The sequence below is a fragment of the Gopherus flavomarginatus genome, chromosome 4 (genome assembly GCF_025201925.1).
Source record: "Gopherus flavomarginatus isolate rGopFla2 chromosome 4, rGopFla2.mat.asm, whole genome shotgun sequence".
Taxonomy (NCBI): Eukaryota; Metazoa; Chordata; order Testudines; family Testudinidae; genus Gopherus; species Gopherus flavomarginatus.
In genome coordinates, this window is record NC_066620.1 from 96,510,364 (window position 1) to 96,534,644 (window position 24,281).

At 43.2% G+C, this 24,281-nt stretch overlaps 1 protein-coding gene across 3 annotated transcripts in view; it reads right to left on the reverse strand.

Annotated features, from left to right (window-relative positions):
- TULP4 (TUB like protein 4) overlaps nt 1–24,281 on the reverse strand; it is a 298,059-nt gene that overhangs the window by 251,251 nt on the left and 22,527 nt on the right. For 2 of the 3 annotated variants that reach the window (XM_050949427.1, XM_050949425.1), the window contains exon 2: nt 644–2,916. In XM_050949427.1, coding sequence (XP_050805384.1) covers nt 644–895 — 252 coding nt within the window. In that variant the 5' untranslated portion in view covers nt 896–2,916. The remainder of the gene's footprint in view (nt 1–643; nt 2,917–24,281) is intronic. The other variant, XM_050949426.1, reaches the window with a different exon arrangement.

Genomic DNA, 24,281 nt, shown 5'->3' on the forward strand with positions numbered 1-24,281 from the left:
ACCAACCAAAAATATCCCTTTAACAAAAAATAAAAGCAAAAATCCCAGGGCCATTAGCGTAAGGGTGATACTCTCTATCCTTGAATTACATCAAATTATCGCAAAACATCTCCACATGATTCTGGACAACCCCATCCATCTTCCACCACCAGTTGGGTGTTTTGTGAAGTCCCCAGTTATCTCTCACTCAAGCCTGCTGCAGAGCACTTCAGTTTGTAGTTTCTAGGAGAGAGCCAAGCTCCATCCTCAATAGCTTTCCTTTTTATTAGGCTGCTAAGCAAGAGTTTAACATTATGTAAACCATCACTACCACAGTCTTTAAACCCACCACAATCTATTTATTGAACTAGCCTGGAGATTAAAATATATTGGGGGAAGAGGAGGAGAAAGGAGCACACAAAAATAAATTCATTCCCTGCAGCATCCCAAGACCTTTTCTTTCCATGGGCCTAATCCAAAAATCTACTGAATTCACTGGAAAGTCTTCCACTGACTCCAATGGGATTTGGTTCAAGCCCCAAGTCTCCAACCCTTTTCACTGTCATGCCAAATTTTAAGCAGAAACGCTGCATCCTCTATTTAACTTCTGCTGCCAAGGCTAGCTTTAAATTCAAGCCTTACGAGTGACATGTTGTTCCCTTACCTCGCTATTGTGGCCCCTCAGATTGAAGTTGATTCTCTGAGGGGTGTTCCGGTCTCTCCGACAATGACTGGAAGTGAAAGTCACTCCGACAACTCCTCTGCCATTGCCTGTTGCCAGCCAGCCTTCTTCATAGTACCGCCTCCTGCACACTGGTTTCTCCTTCTCGCTTTTGGGGACTCTACCTTTCCAGGAGAGGCAGAGGATGTTGGAATCACTGCAAAGAACAGGCCCATGCTCCACCGCTGCATACATGCTTTTTTTTATCTTTAATTGTTGACATAAGAAAGTAATATGTCTAGTGCACAAAATTTTATTTTTATTTTGTTTATTGATAAGACTGACCTGGGATAGATCATTGGAAGGGAGAACACGGATCAGTGTTTATAAATATCCACCAAATGCATAGTGAAAAATTCTTCTATAAAAGACAATGGCAGCTGGCTAAGAAAAAGTAACACTTAAAAAAAAATCAGATTCCTTTTGTCTTTGAGTCATTAGAGTGAGGGTGCACTTATCCTTTGGAGAAACAGCTACTTCATAAGAGGCGCTCAAGAAGTGGTAAGTCGTCTTTTTGCTCAATTTGATATTATCTTTATACAGCCTGAGATTCCAGTTTAGCGTAATGCAATTCCAGAGACAAAGAGTTGCAAATGTGTAAAGATTTCAAGTAACTTAAGGCTTTAAGATTTCCTCCAGTCAGATTTTCTTCAAAAGTTCAGTCGCAGAAATTTAAACACGCACACACATATACATGTAGATATATAAGACATTCATCTTTCCCAAGCTGCCCTCTGGCATAACTTCTCCGCCAAGCGAATTTCTGCTGCTAAAGCTGAAAGAGATTGCATAAAGGGAAAAAAAGGCACACAAACCGTGCGAAACAACAGATCCGAGCTTGTGCAGGCACCACAGCGTCAGGCCAGATGGGAAATCCCTCTTGGTACTAATCTACTCGGTGGATTCAATGGTTTTTGCAATCCAAAGACAGTCCTATTTTCATTGCAGCTCTTTTTTCCACCAGAGACCCAACACAACCTGAATTGTTTATCATGCTATCTCGCCTGCTTTCCCACTTCTCGCTGCCGCATGGGCATGAAAAAGAAAACCCCTTTTCATTTAGCAGAATCAGAAATCCTCTAAAGCTTTTAGAGCAGATAAGTTTGCCTCAGGTGAACCATGAAATTCTCCTACAGAATAGCACTGCACATCAGGCTGTTTTTCTTTTACTTTTCCCTTTTTCCTGCTACAAAAGAATCAGACTTTTTTCATCCTGCTGCAAAAACAAGTGCCAAAATTAAAGCATGTCAAGAAAGCACTCATTTGCAAACCTTCTAGGATTCGAGGAAAGAAGAAAAATAATCAACAAATAAAAAAAGAGGAACAGTACTAGAAATCTGACTTCCCAGTTTCACTATTTCCCTAGATATTTTCTTTCCTTGTTTGATGGACTCCTTCCTTCTTGAGGCTTGTCTAGAGCTCAGATTCATAGTTCCAAAAGACCACATTTGCAGCTGTACATGAAGGAAATATACGTCAAGTTCTGATTGTTCTAGATGAATAACATTTGAGTTTATACCATCCTAAGTAAAAAGAGGGAAAAAAAAGGAAGGGACAAAGTATGTTCGATGACCCAGTTAACTCAATACAGAGGATGAGGTTTGTCAGTTCAATGCCCAAACTTGTCCCATTGTTTCTAAACTTATTTTCTTCCAGTCATTACCACACAATAAATGGTCACTATTTATTAGTCCAGTACATTAAACTCAATTATAGTATACTGAGGTCAATGCAAAAAATGTGCCAAAGACAGTTCATTGTTCCTTTTGCAATATCTAAGTCAGTTTCCTCCCCACGCTGCCTCTCTCTCAATTATTCCTTTAGATTGTGGAGGTATTTGTGAGACTTGTTCTGTGGCAGACGGTGTTCTTTCTTCCTCTTCTTGCAAACCTTTTTCACCCGTGAAGACCATGTGGAAAGCGGACCATTAGTGGCAGGTGTCTTTCCATGGGCTCTTGATCTCTGTGCTGTCAAGTTGCTCCATCTGGTTCTTAAGTTAATTTTCATCAATTGCGAAACTCCCAGGAGTATGCAAGAACAAGTCAGTGTGGCTATGGAAATATGTGGGTATATACATACACATAGTGTACACAACCTGTACACTCAACTAGGTCACTCAACCTGGTACTTGAAACTGCATCTACCTTTTCAGCTTCACTATGGTAGTCTAATAAGATGTATTTTTCAAAGCCTTGACATCCTGGATTCTTCCAATTCTGTAAAACAAAGCACAAAAAGACAGTGTAAAAACAAGACTGCAAAACAATGCAGTTTGAGATATATATGAGAGCTATTGTGGCAGTGATTCAGCATGATGATTCAATATTTTATATGTATATAGCTTTTTTCATTCCAAAGGATCACAAAGATTTTCCACAGTCTACACACATCCAAAATCTAATAAAATGCAAGCAGGTCTGGAATGGAGAGGGAGCAATTAACAACTGCACAGCACACTGCACCACAGTTGGGGAAAAGGGAAATTTGGGGGGAAGGAAGAGAACAAGAACTCCTACTCTTACAATAAAGATCCTATGCCTCCTTTGTAAGTGCAGAGGAGACAGAAGTAGGGTTTTTAAAAAGATATCACCTGTAAGAGACACACAATAAACTACTTAGTGCAATACTCCATTTATCTGCCTCCAAAAAGTGAAGGAGTGATTTGATCCCACTGGGACGGAAACCTGTCAGGAAGTCTTGAGTATTCCCAAACAGGACGCCTAGAACTTCAGGTAAATATTTATGGGTTTTAAAGACAACTGATTTCTTGAACTGAAAAGGGTCAGATGCTACCAAAAAAATATACATTTGAATTGGGGGGGGGGGGGGAGAGAACCAAGCAATTAAATTCAGTTTTATAAAAGATGAGCATAACTATAAGATAAGAGGCATGTGTGTTTAACATGCATTTTAAAGTTATTGTGTCTACACTAATTTTGTCCTCTTTTTGGTTCAGTATTCCATTAAGGAACGTATTACAGCTGCAAAGATAGTCTTGCCTATACCACACACTAAACCAGTGCTTCTCAACTTGTGGCCCAATCAGCACAGAACTGCGGCCCACCTAACATCCTCAGGGCCATACAACTAGCATTGGATGCGGCCCATGTAACATGTTGTGGGCCACATATGTAGGGCTGCTAACTAATTGCACAAAACCGAACACCCCTCCCCCGCCCCTTCTGAGGCCCCGCCCTGTCCCGTCTCCAAGGATCCTCCCTCTGCTCACTCCATCCCCCATCCCTCCCCATCCTCACCCTCATTCACTTTCACTGGACTGGGACAGTGGGTTCGGGTGCAGGAGGAGGTGAGGGCTCCCTTTTCAACCAGGCATTCCAGTCAAAAACCAGATGCCTGGCAACCATATGCATATGCGGACCACAATGGTAAATAGGTTGAGAACCACTGCACTAAACTGTGCTAACAATTTAGAACAACTGCCATTTAGCACAGACACATGAGAGTCAACAGTGTCTGGCAAAGAGTTTATAAATCCATGCCTTGGACAACCTGGTGAGGAGGTGGAGTAGTTTACAACACAATTTAGCTAGCATGCTTCTAAGGAAATAGTCTGTCATGTCACTCAGGAAGACAGTACCAGAACCTGCCTAGCAACAACTAGTCTAAAAGTGGTGGTTGCTAACAGTTTTTTCATAATAGCATGGTAAGGATTTTTTAAAAAACACTTTATGGTTTTCTCAATTTACAGTGCTCCTGAACCAGATGGTGAATGAACTTGGCATGGAAGAATAACTCAAATCAGAATTTAGAAAGCAATGGCTTCAGAGAGAAACTCTCTGCTTGAACTGTAAACAATCCTAATCCTTTAAATCGTGAATCAGAGCTGTTAGTTGTATCCCCTGCCAGGCTCTTCCTAACAGATAATAGATTTACATTAAACAGTATTCCCTTCGCCTTGTCTTCAGTTGACAGCAGGGGCCTGTACTATGAGGCAGGTCTTAATAGATTATATTGGCAGACAACAGAACTGCTTTTAATATGCTGCAAAGGGTGTCATTGAAACATCAATAACAGAGACAGAACAACACTTACGATAGCAATTGTTTGAACTGCATGAATAGCATGTTTTTAAAAGGGTATTTTCAAAACCACAGACAAGCATACATAGCTTTGCACAGGTTTTTCATATAATTTCTTGTCTGCTACTTACGAAAATTAATAGTTTTGGTTTTTTGAAATGACTCACTCCCCCATAGTTTTTCCCCATTTGATTCCACAGTTAAGTAACAAGGCTGACTTTGTATCACCTCTTCCATGGCTACAAACCCATACCTAATGTTATATAAAAGATTCCGACTTCATTAGAGAATCAAGCAGAAGATTCCAACTTCATTAGAGAATCAAGCAGAAGGAACAGTTGAACTGCAAGGCAGAAATAAAAATACCTGAAATAACTGCAAAGGGGATACAGCAAGTGAGTACTCAAGTACATTTTTCTTAACAACAATGGTTACTTCTCCAGCAGGAAAGTCTATCTATAAAATCTATGCGTAGCAGAATTTCACACACACACACCATTAAATAAGTTAAAATAACTCAAAAGTTAGGACACACCAGAACTCAGGTTGCCTGCATGACCTTCATTCAGCCCCCTTGTAGGTATGCATTGTGATGCAGTTTTTAATTACATGACCACATACTATTTGTACCCAAAGGACTTCTGCCTCATTTAGTGTGCACGCACACACACTCACTCAGCTCCATTGCCCACTCCCTTGCTCCTGCCTCTCTCCCCACTTCTTATCCCTATCATTCCCTCTTAAGGTTGCTAGGAGTTCAGTTTTCAACCGGAACGCTCAATCAAAAAGGGAGCCTGGCGGTTCCAGTCAGCACCGCCAACCAGACCATTAAAAGTCTAGGCGCAGGGTCGGCCAGGGAGGCTCTGCACGCTGCCCCCACCCCCAAGGCCAGCTCCGCAGCTCCCAATGGCTGGAAACCATGACCAATGGGACCTGCGGGGGGCAGTACCTCTAGGAGTGAAGTAGAGTGACCAGACAGCAAGTGTGAAAAATCAGGATGGGGGTGGGGAGATAATAGGCACTATATAAGATAAAGTCCCAAATATCGGGACTGTCCCTATAAAATCGGGACATCTGGTCACCCAAGCACGAACGCAGCACACACAGCCGTCTGGTCACCCATGCGTCTAGATGCTGCCGGGACCTGGTGACCACTTCCTCGGAGCCACAGTTAGTGCTGCCGAGACCCTGCTCCCTGAACCCCTAGCCCAGCCCAGAGCCCCCTCCTGTTCCCCAACTCCCTCAACCCCCCCTCCCCATCTCCAGCCCTTCCTCCCCCCGCTCCTCAACCCCCTGGCCCAGCCCAGAGCCCACTCCTTCACTCCAAATCCCTCATCCCCAGCCCCAACCCCATCTGGAGCCCTCACCCCCACACACACATCCCAACCCCACTCCAGAGTCCCCTCCCACACTCCAAACCCCTCATTCCCAGTCCTCCTGCACCCCCTGCTGGAGCCTTCACCCTCTACCATGCCCCAACTTCCTGCCCTAGCCCAGTGAAAGTGAGTGAGGGTGGGGAAGAGTACGCAATGGAGGGAGGAGAGATGGAGCTAGTTGGGGTGGAGGCCTCAGAGAAGGGGTAGGGCATAGGCAGTGCCTCAGGGAAGGTGAGCCAGGGGTGTTTGGTTGTGTGTGATTAGAAAGCTGGCAACCCTATTGTCCCTGCCCTCTGCACCCTTCTGCTGCCACCACATCCTTCCTTCCTGGCACCTGCTCCTGGCCCCTTTCCCTTCCTCCATGTCTCCTATTCTCTCACACACACATTTCATCCCTATTTCTCCTCCCCTATTCCTCAGTCCTCAGCATTGAGTCAGGTAGCTTCTTCTTTGGCACCAGCTGAGAGGACACTGACAGCACAGGAGTGTCCCTCTTTTCAGTTCCAGTGCCTGGAGCCTCAGTAGCCCAGAAGAGCAATTCCAAGGTAAGTTCTGCTCAGCCTCTGCAGCCCTGGGCATACAGCTTGCTCAGCTTCTCTGTGGGGATGATACATAAGCAGTCTGGTCATACACAGAAGCTATGAGGGGCTGGAGCACGATCAATACAGATAGAAAATTTAGCTGTCAAACTCCAAGTCTCTACTCAGCATGTAAGATCAGTGACTTTTCAGATGTTTATAGGTGGTCAAAATTTTGGAAATTTTTCAGGAGCACAGAAATCCCTGACAGTAAAGTCACCCTGATGCTGAATTTCAAGTCTCTGCTTCAAAGTACTGAGTGCTACAATGGTTCAATAGAACAGTTGTAAGAATCTTGGTTGGGGAGGGGGGGAGGGTTGGTGGTGGGTTTTTTATTTCATTACTTTTTAAAGATTAGGGGAGAAAAGCTTTTTTCCCTAACCTCACTCTCCAAAATTGCTCAACTGTTTTAGCTGAACCTTTCCAAATATTCAGCCGTAGGCAGACACCAGCGTGGAAAAATTTCACTACAAATGTTTAAGTATATAGGCAACTGAAAACAGGGTCTCACATTGGAAAGCGTCGGGTATCCTTAACCATAAGTATCACTACCTGTGCCATCTATAATAAAAAGCCACACCATGTACACCAGCTAGAGATTTTAATCTTTGGTCTCAAGGTATTTTCTCTCATCACTGGCCAAATGCCAGTGCCTAGAAAAGTTTACTGGTCCTGAAAATATTTATACTTTCTAGCACTGTCAGGTGTGGTAGAAGTTGTATTGAATATTTGTACCTTCCCTCTGGCTCTTCCCTAACAAAGTCTCGGATACTGTGAGTCTCATGGTGATGATGTAACATCTACAGTCACCCAGCGAAACATCTACAGTCATCAGACTGGGGAGGGAGAAGTGAAGTTCAATATTTGGGCCACTCTAGCACTTCATGAATTTCTTGTCTCCTTCTCAAGAGTAAATAAAGATTATAACATCAAGATCTGGCTTTTCTTTCCTTTTTTAGGGCCAAACTACTGAGCATTTCTATCTCCCAACTGCTTCCATTAGCTTGTACAAACTATCAAGTATTAAGCAAAGTTAGACAACCAGAAAAATATTAACTTCCTCTCATGCATCTTTCACCAAGCTCTCTCTCTTTTGTCAACACAAAGTCACCATGCACAGCCAAGCGCATGGATACTGCAGCGAGCTCTACACCACTTCACATTTCACAGCTCCCAGTCTGTAGGGCTTCAAAGTAAGAGTTTCTTTACATTTAAAATGCTATACCTCCTCAGTGTAGAGACTACCTATTCCAAAGGAAGACATTCTTCTGTCGGCATCGGTAATCCACCTCCTTGAGAAGCATTAGCTAGGACGATGGAAGAATTCTTCGATCGACTCAGTGCTGTCTACACAAGGACTTAGGTCAGCTTAACTATGCCACACAGAGGTGTGGGTTTTTCACACCCCAATCAATGTCATTCAACCAACCTAATTTTCTAGTGTTGACCAGGCCTAAGTCTCTTAAGATAAGGCAAAAAGGATATGGAAAAAGTACACAGAAAGAGAATTCATGGTATTCTTAAAACTATAGCTGCTAAACAAAAAGATTTGTGGCCTGAATTTCTGATGTCCTGAACACAATAAGAGCTGTGGATTCTCAACATCTTTGAAAGTCAGGCCATCAGATTCCAGGATCCTCAGACCTCATCAAATTCTCTTCCTGCCAAGCTAATTTTCTCAAGAATCCAATGAAACAGCAGCTTGTAAGAATTCCATTCACAATCTCAGTGTGAAGAAACATATCACAGATCCACAGAATTTCTTACAACCCTTCATTACAAAAATAGGCTACAATCCAGACCTTTACACAAGGGGGGTGTCAAGGTTTCTTTCCCCACTTTGAACTTTAGAGTGCAAATGTGGGGACCTGCATGAACACTTCTAAACTTAATTACTAGCTTAGATCTGGTATGCTGTCACCAGCCAGAAATTCAGTGTCTGGCGCACTCCCTGTCTCCCCCCCAGACTTTCCCATCCCTGGGTTGCCTTGAGAGGCTTCACCAATTCCCTGGTGAACACAGATTTAAACTCCTTGGATCTTAAAACAAGGAGAAATTAACCACCCCCCTTCTTTCCCCCCACCAGTCCCTGGTGAGTTCAGACCCAATCCCCTTGGATCTTAAAACAAGGAAAATCAGATTCTTAAAAAGAAAGCTTTTAATTAAAGAAAGAAAAGGTAAAAATTATCTCTGTAAAATCAGGATGGAAAATGCTTTACAGGGTACTCAGATTCATATAGACCAGAGGGACCCCCCCTTAGCCTGAGATTCAAAGTTACAGCCAACAGAGGTAAAAATCCTTCCAGCAAAAGAAACATTCACAAGTTGAGAAAGCAAACATAAGACTAATCCGCCTTGCCTGGCTATTACTTACAATTTTGAAACTTGAAAGACTGATTCAGAAAGATTTGGAGAGCCTGGATGTAAGTCTGGTCCCTCTTAATCCCAAGAGCGAACAACCCCCAAAACAAAAAGCACAAAGACTTCCCTCCACCAAGATTTGAAAGTATCTTGTCCCCCTATTGGTCCTCTGGTCAGGTGTCAGCCAGGTTTACTGAGCTTCTTAACCCTTCACAGGTAAAAGAGACATTAACCCTTAACTATCTGTTTATGACAGGGGGCAAGGCTCAATCACAAGGAATGCAGGATTCAGGCCTCAGGGTGTTCACTTAAAAGAATATCAGGCTAAGTATATTTCTTTAAAAGAATCAAAACGTCTTGTTATTAATATTAGATTATTAAAACAATGTTTTTAAAAATCAATTTATGCATCATCTTTATATTTAATTTCTCTCAGTTTGGGCAATGTAAATCAAGTGAGTTTTCATGAGGATGGCAAAACACACAACCCTAACAAAGGCAAGCCTTCTGCCAAATTTCAAGTCCTTGTTCCAAAGGTTGGTGACACCAGAACTCCTTAAAGAAAAAGTCACCAAAACATATATACATACACATACACAAGGGCAAAACAATGCATTTCTTAGGAAAGGTTGAACTGTTTTAGCAGAAATTTTCCAGAAATATTCAGCCTGAGGCAAACACCTGGCATGAAAAATTTTGGCCCTAACTGATAAAGCTTGGCAAAACTATAAGCAACTGAAAACAGGGTTGTATAACAGGAAGTGTTGAACAACCTTAATTAACGGGCAACATTACTACCTCCTTGCCTATAATGCTGTGTATAGTCACTATAACAGCGACATTCACATTATAAATTAGATGCAAGAGACTAATGTTAAAAGTTAGAAATCTAACACACAGAAGGCAAGAAATGACATCTTATAGTTCTCAGGGCAGGACTAATTTGCTTACATTGTACATTCTGCAGCAAAGATAGCCTCTCCATAATTAACATTGCAGCTATATTTCTCTTAAAAATCTAGTTTTATACAGCCTCTAACCTCTGCATATGTAGATAAATAGGCTTGAAATCTGGCGGGGCAGACTTCACAAGGAAAATTTTAGACCATTTGAACAAAGGGTTCTCAAAACACAGCACCCTCCCTTTTCAAAGTTCCAGAGGCAGCTAGCCAGCTTCCTTCTCAGCTGGGACAAGCTTGTTCCCCCCCTCCCAACCCAGGGGTGTGTGGGTGGGAGGGAGAAATATGTGTGAAGAAAACAGCGTGTTACACTCACTCACACCCCTGCCGGGAGAGACAGAGAAACAGCACCCACCCCCACTGGGGGATGAAAACAGCACCCACGGCTTACAGGAAAGCAGTGCAGACCGCAGTGCTGCTCCTGCTCCAGCTGCCTTAGGCTGCCAGTGGGGGCTCACAGCTTTGCCTGCAAATCTCAGCATCTTCAACTCCTAGCTATATGGGTGTCCCATGCATGGGAATGGGAGTAGGGATGGGGACACGCAGCCCAGATGTGCCTACCTTTAAGCTGCAATACAGGCACAGTACAGTAAGTCTTTGCCCTTTTTTTTTTTTTTGCTGGGTGGTGGAGGGGGCGGGATGTCTCCACTGCTGCCTGATTGGTTACTTCCGGTTTCACATGGTGTCCAGTTGACCAGTCAGTCCGTAATTCTGGTGTTCGTATCTTTGAGGTTCTACTGTATCAGAGTATCCCACTGAGCCATGGAGGTGTCCTTAATGGAGACAAGCAAGTACAAACCTATCCAACAGCATGCAAGAGGCTAAGTTTATTAACAGAAATGGTAACTTGATGGTGCTTCTTGTTTTTGATGTGACAACCATGTCTTGGGCTAATTACTCTACATTTAGAAAATGGAGGCCAGGGTATTGATTTCAGCTTCTGTGTTTATTTAGTCCAAGTCACAGTTATTAAAAGAGCTAACAGTAACAATCAAATTATTACAATGACATATGACATTCATATTAAAAAAGAAAATTTTAATAAAATTAACATTTAACACCAACAAGACAATAAAAATTAGTTGAAAACTCACTGAATTTTTTTTAATGAAAAAGGTATATTTTCTTGCAATTAGTCATCCCTTTTTCAACCAGCCCTAACACATTTCTTTTTCACCATTCCCTTTAATTATTTCCCTTTGCTCACTTGCCTCACTTTTATTTCATGACTTCACCTCCACCTGCCTCCCATTATGTTGCAGCACAAGTCCCAACATAACTGCAAAATAAATAAATAAATTATACATAAACACTGTTTTGTAGTTTAATTGAGAGTGAGTGGGGATTCTAAACAAACAACGAAAACACAAATATCTGAACATAAGAACCGCAGTACCGGGTCAGACCAAAGGTCCATTTAGCCCAGTATCCTATCTACCGACAGCGGCCAATGCCAGGTGCCCCAGAAGAAGTGAACCTAACATGCAATGATCAAGTAAGCTCTCTCCTGCCATCCATCTCCATCCTCTGACAAACAGGCTAGGGACACCACTCCTTACCTATTCTGGCTAATAGCCATTTATAGACTTAACCACCATGAATTTATCCAGTTCTCTTTTAAACGCTGTTATAGTCCTAGCCTTCATAACCTCCTCAGGTAAGGAGTTCCACAAGTTGACTGTGCCCTGTGTGAAGAACTTCCTTTTATTTGTTTTAAACCTGCTGCCTATTAATTTCATTTGGTGACCTCTAGTTCTTGTAACATGGGAATAAGTAAATAACTTTTCCTTATCCACTTTCTCCACATCACTCATGATTTTATATACCGCTATCATATCCCCCCTTAGTCTCCTCTTTTCCAAGCTGAAGAGTACTAGCCTCTTTAATCTTTCCTCATATGGGACCCTCTCCAAAGCCCTAATCATTTTAGTTGCCCTTTTCTGAACCTTTTCTAGTGCAAGTATATCTTTTTTGAGATGAAGAGACCACATCGGTACGCAGTATACGAGAAATGGGCATACCATTGATTTATATAAGGGCAATAATATATTCTCAGTCTTATTCTCTATCCCCTTTTTAATGATTCCTAACATCCTGTTTGCTTTTTTGACCACCTCTGCATACTGCGTGGACATCTTCAGAGAACTATCCACGATGACTCCAAGATCTTTTTCCTGATTTGTTGTAGCTAAATAAGCCCCCATCATATTGCATGTATAGTTGGGGTTATTTTCTCTGGGGATGAGAACTTCATTAGCCTGTGGGAAGGGAAGGGAACACAGCTGGAGGACGGAGGTTAACAATGCTTGATTTCTGGTTTGTGTGTTACACTTTCCCTCAGTAGACAGAGAGGTTTCTTCCTCTTTCTGTTAAGGCTGTGTCTATACTACAGACCTTACAGCTGCGGTGCTGTAAGGTCTTCCGTGTAGCCACTCTATGCTAGCAAGAGAGTGCTCATGCCAATATAGCACTATCCACACCAGAGCTTGTTTCAGTGAAACTTATGTTTTTCTACACCCCTGACCAACAAAAGAGCTAGTGTAGACATAGCCTGAGGCAGCACCTTCACTGTTTGCAAATGGCCTGAAAATTCTGGGTATATGAGACAGCCAGTCAAGTACAGGAACTAATCAGAGTTAGAGAGATGTATATGGTGGTTTCTCAGAAATGACCAGACAGGGTATATGCAAATCTGTGCTCTTCAATTGGCTGGTAGGTGCCAGTATGTATTGGCAGAAGGAGGTAAATGTACAATGATTATGCAAATAAAACACACAAAGTGCAGTGACTGGCATAAATGGGAAAAGTGAACAGTTGATACAAGTAGATGACCGGTAGCCGTACATCATGGGCAGTGAAAAAATTCTACCTCACACTAATATATTGACACACATTAAAATCAAACCAAATGATCATTTTGGAGGACCTAAAATGAGAAATTTAATTATCAGTATTCCTTATGTGTTCAATTGCCTTATTATTGCCTCTGGTTATTTGAGGGGGGTGTGGGAGGGAAGAAGACTCCACACACACACACACTTACAAAAACTTTGATGTAGTATTATTTATAATTTTTATAAACCAAAGAATAATTCAGTTTTTCAGTGCATAGTCCAAGTATGGTGTGGAAAATGAGAGAATAGCTATTATTTTTATGAATATTACGTGCACCTCAGTTTACCTGCTTGATGTTATTCTGTCTGACTACATGGATTTAAATAGAAAGGGGCCGCTAGGAAAAATAAGCAGGAAATGAAACAATAACTAGAAATATGTTATCTCCAAGGAAAACATCAAGAGAGCAATGGTGGGTTATTAACTGGGAAATGTCTGCCTGACTGGCTCCAGACAGGTTAACAGGCTTATTTTTCCAGGGATGGGCCCCAGGATCAAAACAACAATGAGCAAGTGTTCTCCCAAACAGTAGGTCATGACCCATCAATGGGTTGCAGGAAGGATCTATGTGGGCCATGTGTTCCCTGAAGGCAATTCCCTCCCCCACCCCCATGCTCTCCCTTCCCCTGGGTAGCAGCAGGGGCATAGGAAGTGGAATCCAAGTAGCGGCAGCCTGGAATAAGCATCCCCAAGGCACATGCAGGACAGGGATAGACTGCTCACTGGTTCCAGCTGCCTCCTTCCTGCGGCTGCCGCCCAGCTCCCACACCACTGCCCAGGGGAAGTGGCAGCAGGATCCAGGCAGCAGGAGCAACCTGAAGAAAGCAATCAGAGCCAACAGGTGGACATTCAGCAGCCTGGTACTGATCAGAGCTGAGCCATGAGGAAAGAGGGATCGACTGGGACTGCAGGAGGGGACCAGACCTGGGAGAACAAGAGCAAGCAGGCTGGGAGGAACCAAGCCAGGGGCTAGGGGGTCAGGCTGGGCTGGCGAGGGAGAGCAAGGATAATGGTGGGTCTTCAAAAAGAAACAGCAGTTGATGGGTCGCTTTAATAAAAAGTTTGGAAACCACTGCACTAAACCTCAAGTAAGAGATTTTGGAGCCATCATGGCTAGTTCTCTGAAAACATCTGCTCAATGTGCAGAGCACAAGTCAAAAGAGCTAACAGGATGTTTGATACCCTCACGAAAGGGACACATAAAAGAAAATATAATGTCACTACACAGATCCCTGGTACACTCACTCCACAAATACCATGTGCAGTTCTGGTTGCCTCTTCTCATAAAAGATGTATTAGAATTGGAAAAAGTACAGAGAAGGGCAAAAAAAATTATTAGGGGTATGGAACAGCTTCCATAAGAGCAAAAATTTAAAAGGCTGGCACTGTTCACCCTGGACAACTGAGAGGGGATAGTATAGAGGTCTATAAAACCATGAACATTGTGGAGAAAGTGAATAGGGAAGCGTTATTTACCCCTTCATGTACCACAAGATCTAGGGGTCACCCAATGAAATTAATAGGAAGCAGGGTTAAAAACAAACATAAGGAAGTAATTATTCACACAACACGCAGTCAGCCTGTGGAACTTACTGTCACGGGATGCGGTGAAGGCCAAAAGCATAAAGGATTTCAAACAAGTTAGATAAGTTCATGCAGGATAGGTCCATCATTGCTTATTAGCCAGTATGGTCAGGGAGGCAAGCCCATCCTCTGGGTGTCCCTAAATCTGACTGCCAGAAGCTCAGACTGTATGGGATGGATCACGCAATAACTGCCCTGGTCTCTTCATTCCCTGAAGCATCTGGCTCCATCCATGTCGGAAGATAGGATATTGGGTTGGATGGACCATTGGTCTGACCCAGTAGAGTCACTGTTATAGAATCAGAGAACAGGGAAGGGTCCTCGAGAGGTCATCTAGTCCAGTCCCCTGCATTAATGGCAGGAATAAGTATTATCTAAGTATTATGTTCTTAACCATTAAAAACCCACTTCTAGAGAGGAAGGGGATTTATGAGCAGGCAGAAACTGATTGAGTGAGACACTGCAGGAGTGACATAAAAAATGCAGGAAGCCAGTCTGTCTCTCCCAGCCCAGAAGTAGAAACATCTGGGTTACGCAGAATTGTCCTAAACTTGCTACGAAAGGATAAAGTCTAACTAAGACCAGATGTGTATAGGTTTTTGTTTTTATAACCCTTCTCTCTAATGGCTATGTACCTTTGTGTGACTAAACAAGTCACTTGTTTTGAAAGGGCTGTTCTGAGTCACTTTAATCAGCCACTGTTCACAGGCTCCTGGATGGAAGTTTCTTGCAGATGCCAAAATACAGCTGGGTCTGGTAACATGGTTGGAAAACAGAGGAACTGCAACCCAACCCAGAGATCCAACCTAAGATGGTTAAAACGCAGGATTCCACCCTGGAGAGAAGTGAAGCCTGTCACCTGAGGGATTCACTCAAGAGGGACTGCAAAGGCATCTAAAGTACAGCTCACTCAGTAACTGACAAATGGAATAATAGGGAGTTTGCTCTTTCAACCAATTACAGATGGACTAAAACCACTTGTGAAACCAGAGGGAGAAAGTCAAATTCACAGATAAATTCAGAGAAGAAAATAAATTTAAAAATAAAACCCATGACCAGAAGCAGCTCACTGCAGATTTTCCTATATGCCAGCAAAGTACTATTCAAATTTTTTTGAGGACCAAAAAAAAAAAAAAAAAAAAAGTGAAATAGGACTGAGAAATTCTCTTCATTTACAGTTGTAAATTATCTCTCTTGAAAGTTTCACTGTCATTATCACATGCCATGTATTAAGACAAAGATATCTAAAGCCATTATTTATTTAAAGTATGGAAAAGCTGTATCCTGTTAACTACATTCAATCAATGGGTCCCAACTCCCACTCTTTCTTTTCCATGTAAGTAACTGCAATGACCTTGCCTGTAATTACAGAGCAACTCCTTTCCCTTAGGAATGTTCTGCAGCCTGCGAATATCCCCCAAGCCTGCAGCACTTCTGAGTGGTTCCTAATTATCTCCAGTATCTGCCCACAGGCTCTTTTAATACTTCCCTTATGAACATGCATTAAAGTCTTGCTATCCTCCCCCAAATCCCAACATGCCTCTCTAAGCCAGGCGTGTCGTACCCAACACTGGAAAGTCGAATAAGCAAAAGAGGGGGGAAGGAAAATAAAACAGAAGCTACCAACTTCCTAAATACATAGGAACCATAAACCAAGTATAATCCTTAATGGACAGCACAAATCCATTTCAGTCAGGACCCTGATACATGGCACATCTGCTTAGTCTGGACTGTTGATGCAAAGTAGATTCAGTGCACTGTGTTACAGCAGGAAAAGAGAACTATCTGCAAGGCAATCCTGGTAGTGTCTGCAAGCCTAATCATAGGTGTGAAATATTGTGTGTGGGCATTAGCGTCCCACTGTGCAGCCCTTTGTTCACTTCAGGCTGCTCTGTTAGGACTGCTAAATAAGTCACTTACCATAAAGAAACACATCAGTGGGTTGGAGGGATTGTGATAATTAAAATAGGCAAATGCGTGATTTTAAAACAGCTGTCACTTCCCACACTTAGAGCTGGGGATCAGGAATAGATTCCCCTTCCTCAGGGTGTCATTACTGGGGATTTCACTCTACTCTGGAGGAGTTCAGTCATCCGGGGTTTTCCCCCCCATCACCATCACCACCACCATCAGGTGGTTCTAGATCTGGAGGAGAAGTGCTTTCCACCTTCTCAGCAAAAAGCTGGTGGGAGAGCATCTCTCCATGCCAGTCTCTTCCCAGTCTAGCTTTCAGGATTTTCTTCAAGGCTCTAGAACAGGCCTGCACAACATGCAGCCCGCGGAGGCTCACTGTGCGGTCCGCGTCCGGGAATCAAAGGGCTCTGGGCTGCCTGCAGCCGTGGGGAGCCCAGAGCCCTTTAAATCCCAGCCACAGCCGGGATTCAAAAGGCTCTGAGCTGCCCGCAGTGGCGGGGAGCCCAGAGCCCTTTAAATCCCAGCCGCGGCCGGGATTCAAAGGGCTCTGGGCTGCCCGCAGAGATTCCCGGCTGCAGCTGAGATTTAAAGGGCTCTGGGCTCCCCACGGCTGCAGGCAGCCCAGAGCCCTTTGAATCCCGGCTGCGGCTCCAGCAGATAGGCCGGGGCTGGGATTTAAAGGACTCGGGCTCCCCTCAGCGGCAGGAGCTCTGGGCCCTTTAAATCCCTGCCCCAAACCCACAAAGCTTCAGGTTCCCCCAGCCGCTGGAGCCCCGGGCCCTTTAATTTGCCCCTGAGGGCTCCCAGCCACCTCTTCAGCTGGGAGCCCCTGGTTGATTTCAAATCAAGTATCACCTCCCCACCCCCAACCTTCCTTTTTGGCCCACAGTTGTTTTGGTGGGGCGGTGCTGGGGAAGGAGGGTTTGTTTCTGCAGGGCTGGGCGGTGCTGGGGCGGGGTGTTTCCGCAGGGCCTGGGGGTTTCGACCCTCAGCTGTTTTCTTTGGAGTAATGTGGCCCTCAACGCTTTACGAGTTGTGCAAGCCGTTATATTTAGCAGGTCAAGATACCCCAGGATTCCAGGAATATAACAGAGGCAGGAGTGCTTGTGGGAAGGCTTTTCTCCTGGAGGAGTACAACCACCAGAGAGGCCTTGGTAGAACTTGGGAGCATTGTATGAGTGCCTGCAGCAGGGCAGAGATTCACCCAAAGAAGGGACTCGTTCACTTCAGGAGCAAGCTTAGAATCAGGGAGTGGGACCATGAGAGCCCCTGCGTGCCCGGCAATTTGAACGGTCTCTAAAAGTTGTTTCTTTTGTGTTAGTGCCCAGTGAGATCCCAGAGCTAGTGGGACATCTTCCACAGGCAGGGGGAGGCCAGCAATCAAAGTTCCATCTGGGACTGTAATGTTTTGGTGCATGCCCTGACCCCGTGGACCAGATTCTCACCTGATGTAAGTTAGCACTGTCCCATGCTGGTCCAGTCTTCCTACTTTGTAAAATGTCCAAAGCTATGATTGTGCCCTCATTCTGGCCCAATGCCTCTGTTCTGTATATGAGTCTCTATTCCAGCTGACAGAGATGGCATCAACAAAGCTTGCACTGGGGCCCAACAGCAATGACATGCGGTAGCTTTGGATGTTCTGGTAGTCTTGCAAAACTCAGCCATGAGGCGTCCCAGACTGAAAGGCATACAGACATCCTAGAAGTCATGGAAGATGAGAGAGATTCCAGAGGACTGGAAAAAGGCAAATATAGTGCCAATCTATAAAAAGGGAAATAAGACAACCCGGGGAAGTACAAACCAGTCAGCTTAACTTCAGTACCCGGAAAGATAATGGAACAAATAAGTAAACAATCAATTTGCAAATACCTGTAAGATAATAAGATAAGTAACAGTCAGCATGAATTTGTCAACAACAACTAACCTAATAGCTTCCTTTGACAGGGTAACAAGCATTGTGGATAGGAGGTAAGAGGTAGATGTGGTATATCTTGACTTTAGTAAGGCTTTTGATACTGTCTCACATGACTTTCTCAAATCAAACTAGAGAAATACAACCTAGATGGAGCTACTATAAAGGTGGGTCCATAACTGGTTGGAAAACCGTTCCCAGAGAGTAGTTATCAGTGGTCCACAGTCATGTTGGAAGGGCATATCAAGTGGAGTCCTGCAGGGATCAGTTCTGGGTCCAGTTCTGTTCAATACCTTCATCAGTGATTTAGATAATGGCATAGAGCAGGGGTCGGCAACCTTTCAGAAGCGGTGTGCAAGTCTTCATTTATTCACTCTAATTTAAGGTTTCGCGTGCCAGTAATACATTTTAAGGTTTTTAGATGGTCTCTCTCTACAAGTCTATATTATATAACTAAATTGTTGTTGTATGTAAAGTAAACAACGCTTTTAAAATGTTTAAGAAGCTTCATTTAAAATTAAATTAAAAATTAAATTAAAATGCAGATCTTATCAGTTCAGTGCAGTTCTTAACCTGGGGTACACACACCCCCTAGGGGTGCGAGATGCCCTTTCTCGGGGTGTGAGACGTGAGATTTTTTTAGAAGGTAAATCATCGAAAACATAAATTTAAGCACAGGCATATAAGAACAACTACTTTGTTTCATCAAACCTATGTATTTATTATTATACATGTTTTAATGATTACTGTAACATACAAACGAAGATTTTAAGTTTTCACGTTTTTAAGCTAACTGTAGTGTAATTTTTGATAAATGCTGCAGAGCACTGGGACCAGGCTGGGGCAGAGCCCGGGGCTGGGTGCCAGTACCCCAGGCCAACAGGAGGGCTGAGCAGGGCTGGAGGCCCGGACCCCAGGTGGCAGAGGGCCGGGTGGCTGGAATCCCAGACCAGCAGCAAGGTGAGCGGGGCTGGCAGCTGGTATCCCAGGCCGGCAGCAGGCTGAGCAGGGCCGATGGCCAGGACCCCGGCTGGCAAGGGCTGGAGGTTGGAACCCCAGACCAGCAGCAGGCTGAGCTTCTCAACCTGCTGCTGGTCTGGGGTTCTGTCCGCCAGCTCCTGCCAGCCGGGGTCCCAGCCACTGGCCCTGCTCAACCGCTGCCGATGGGGGTTCCATTCACTTAGGTTGTCAGCGGGCTGATCAGGGCTGGCAGCCGAGACCCCGGCTGGCAAGGGGCTAGCGGACAGAACTCCAGACCGTCAGTGGGCTGAGCAGGGCCGGCAGACAGAACTGCAGACCGGCGGCAGGCTGAGCAGCTCAGCCCACTGCTGGTCTGGGGTTCCCTCTGCTGGATCCTGCCAGCTGGGGTCCTGGCCGCTCCCCTCAGGCTGCTGCCAGCAGAGGGTTCCGTTCACCCAGGCTGGCAGTAGGCTGAGCGGGGCCGGCGGCCGGGACCCCGGCTGGCAGCAGCATGCCAGTAAAAATTGGCACACGTGCCGCAGGTTGCCGACCCCGGCATCGGGCTTACATTTATAAAGCTTGCGGATGATACCAAGATGGGAGGGTTTACAAGTGCTTTGGAGGCCAGGATTATTATTCAAAATGATCTGGACAAACTGGAGAAATGGTGTGAAGTAAACAGGATGAAATTCAATAATGACAAATGCAAAGTACTACATTTAGGAAAGGACAATCAGTTGCACATATACAAAATGCGAAGTGACTGCCTGGGAAGGAGTACTGCAAAAAAGGATCTGGGGTACATAGTGAATCACAACCTAAAAATGAGTGAACAGTGTTACACTGTTGAAAAAAATAATAATAATAATTCTGGGATGTATTAGCAGGAGCGTTATACCCAAGCATCTGGACCAGTATAGAAGGACAAAGAGATAAATAAACGAAATATTGAAACAATTTTTGGAAAAATCATTCACAATCAATTCAATGAATGGGGCTATTTATCTGTGGGGGGAGAGGCCCAACAAGAGGCAAAAGGAAATTAAAGCATGCCAAGTATGGCTAAAAGAATCAATTCCATCACTTGAAAATACTGGGAAAGAAACTGTCAAAGTTGTTGTAAGGTAAATTGTTTAAATTAACCCAAATGGGTGGGGGTGCAGGGTGTCAAACAGCTGGTTTCACTGTTGCTAAAGCAAGAATTATCATTTATTTTTAAATATATAACTTATGTTACAGCAGACTCAGACCTCTGATTTCTATTGCTTTCAAATAAGGAAGCCAATTTTTCCAGTTCTACTATATAAACTGTGAGATGCCTTCTCAATTAATTATATTTCTGAAACTGGGATGAGACCCTGTGCTGGTTGAATCAGCTCATATTAGGGATAACAGGTCGCAACCTCAGATTTGGGACGACAGATTCATGTAAGAGGGAAATAGCGTCCATTTCCAGATAAGTGAAAAAGAGAAACAGGTAATAAATACACAAGGTCATTGACTTCTCAGCACAAGTGATCTGAAATTTCTAATATTACGTACTGACTCAAGAGTGGGATTTTCAGAAAATTCTCTCTCCACCTACTGTTCTAGGGAATGCCACTGCAGTGCAAAGAGCAGACAGCTGAAAGTTGTTTGATCACTTCCTAACCACTGTAAATTTAAGCGAGAGAGAGAGAGAGAGTGTAAAAAACACAGATCACCATGATCAGGCAGAAAATACAAACATTAAACTTCAACTATTAGAGATTATCAACAAATTAAAACAGAAAAGAACTAACAGAACCACGGAAAGTAGTTACTGAGTTACTTCAGAACACACAAATGATACCTAAGTTTACATGGCTCTCCAGTGCTGACTACAGGGGTGTAAACTTCAGCACGCCAAAGCACTGAGCTGCAACAGTCCTGTACAGACTCTGCTAATGTGAACTAAAAGGTACCTAGTGCACATTAATAATGCAAACTAGGAACCTTTTAGTTTGCGCTAGCAGGGACTACATAGGGCATTTACAGAGCAATATGTGAGCACGTGTTGCAATTCACACTCTGTAGCTAGTGCTGCAGAGCTGTGAAGACAAATTCGAAGGGCCAGATTTTTAAAGGTATTTAGGTGCCTAGCTCCCATTGATTTCAGCAAGAGTTAGATGCCTCAATACCTTTAAAATCTGGGTGCAAGTCAATAAATTACTTTAAGACAAAAACAAAGCTATATCTTGACTACAGTGGACTGCCAATCTAATAGCCATCAGCATGGCTGAAGACAAACTTGCTCAGTACCATAAAGAGTTCAGGATTATAAAAAGCATCAATTAACAAGTAACTATTTTTTCATTCTCATATATATTTCTCTAAGAGAAAGGGATATGAGAGAAAGGGGTAGCAATAATTACAGTGTTAGGAGCTTGAGTGGTTTCTTACAAGTAAGTCAGTCACAAGCCTGGAAGAAGGAAAAATAAGTGCCGATTCCTCACTCTCCAATACGAGTACTCTACGGGACAAATAAATGTGCATAACCAGAAAGACTATCCCCCTAGGCAAGTGGCATTCTCTGTTCCAAAAATGGTTATATACATGTTTATTTACTATTTAGTAGATATAATGTGGCTAGCAAATAAACAGGTTAAATGTTCCACCACACTCCTGAAAAATAAAGAAAACCAAATGGTAATTATTATAGAGGAACAATCTTACAAATTCATTCGCCTGATTTAAATCAAGGATTCATAAAGTACAAGGCTCAGGTGCTTCTTCTGATTATCCCTAACACATTGTCCAATGTCATAATTTCAGTACTACAGCCATCCTGCTAAAAACTATGATGCCGCCTGGCAGTGAATTACGAGCAGCTAAGACAGCGAAGGGAAGGGAGAGAGGAGGGCTATATAACCATGGAACTTTAAAAACAGACACTGCATACTCTTTTCTCTTCAGCTCATAAAGTACCACAGTTGCTTTCAAATAAGCAAGCCCCTTTTATGTTCAGATAAAAGACATGATTTGTCATTGTAGGGGCCAGACAACAAAAATTACCCAAAGCACTGAAGTAGGATCCTCTATGATCTCTCTCCTGTCCATCTACACAAAGCAGAGCTTTCTCATTCTTGGGTGGGAAAGCATGCATGCTGAATTCTAAGGCAAGCATTATAAACCATTCACAGCTGTCTAGTTTATTTGATATTCTTTTGCAGTATTAAATATGTTTGCAATTTATATCTGTTATCAAATAGGCGCTAACGTGCCCTTAATGGATTTTTTTCTTTAACCATACCAATAAAGTTATGTCATCAGGATTCTTTTTAATTGTTAAATCACAATTAGCATCTAAAGACAAATACTTTCTGAAATTTCTAACCGATATAAACAACAAAGGACTGGGAGCTGATGTTAACACAGATGGATCTCAAACCTTGCTAATAGGATAGCCAGCCACCATTATGTGTCTCATTTTACATGTTTGATGTTGATTAGTTTTAAAGTTTGATGGGTGAAAGATGACGCCTGGAAAATATTACTGTATATGTTAATTTGGTATTTCAGTGGCCTTTTATCACACCTACTAGTGGAGCAGCTTTTTATTGTTGTAATTCATAAAACAAAGAGCAATTTTCTCTTGGTTCACCTTGCATTTGAATGCTCATAAAAATCATTTTAGATGGAGAAATCCATCTTTTAAGACAGTGATAGTAACAGTAAAATTAGAGCAAGACAAAGCTGGACTCTAAGTGGCCCGATGTACCATTGCAGAGCATAATGTCCTAAGTTAGATGGATTTTTTTCCTATGATAACAGGGTCCACTGGAGTAAGTATTCAACATGAGGGCTACCGGTGATTGTTACTGGACATTGTATGCTTATTCCCTCTTTAGTACTGTCATAAACAAATAGCTAAGGGTTAATGTTCTTTTACCTGTAAAGAGTTAACAAAAGGAACCAAACACCTGACCAGAGGACCAATCAGAAAACAAGATTTTTCAAATGTCAAGGGAGGAAAGTTGTTGGGTGGGTGTTTTGTCTCGGTTCGGTGACCCTCTCAGCTCAGAGTGATCTCTCTATCTCCAAGTTTTCTAATCTTCTGTTTCCAAGTTGTAAGTACAAGGCTAGTAAGATAATAGGTTTATATTGTTTTTTTGTATTTACATGTGTGTAGTTGCTGGAATGTGTTAAATTGTATTCTTTTTGGATAAGGCTGTTTATTCATTTTTTCTTTTAAGCAATTGAGCCTGTATATTGTCACCTTGATACAGAGACCATTTTATGTCTTTTTCTTTCTTTTTATATAAAGCTTTCTTTTTAAGACCTGTGGATTTTTTTTTAGCGGGGGCTCAAGGGAATTGAGTCTGCAGCTCACCAGGGAATTGGTGGGAGGAAAAAAACAGGGGGGGAAGAAAAAATCTCTCTGTGTTAGATTTACTAAGCCTGAATTTGCATAACCTCTGGGTGAGGGGAGAGAAATATTTGATTTCTCGGTGTGGTGTTTCAAGGACTTGAAGCAGGGAATCTCCCAGAGTACCAGGGCGGGGAAATCTGGGAGGAGGTAAAGAGGGGGAAGGGAAGTGGGTTATTTCCCTTTGTGGTGAGACTCAGGGCATCTGAGTCTTGGGGTTCGCCAGGGAAGGTTTTGGGGAGACCAGAGTGAGCCAAACACTGGAATTTTCTAGCTGGTGGCAGCGACATCAGATCCAAGCTGGTAATTAAGTTTGGAGGTTTCATGCTAGCTTCTCATGTTCTGAACCCTAAGGTTCAGATCTGAGTAGGAAAGTTATGACAAGTACTTCCATCTTTTAACCCATTAGGGATTTTAAACAGAGCATGGCAGGGCACAGAGCCTAGTAGTAAGGCTCCTCTACACTATCAACTCTGAGATTCTTGATCCTTTGCTCTCTTCTCTTCAACAAGCAAGGGCTGAGTGCAGTCCAGAGACAATGGGCTGAGCACCAGTGCCACTTGTCACTCATTTCTCAGAGTCCTGGCCAATTAATGTGCAGCACTGACAAACTCT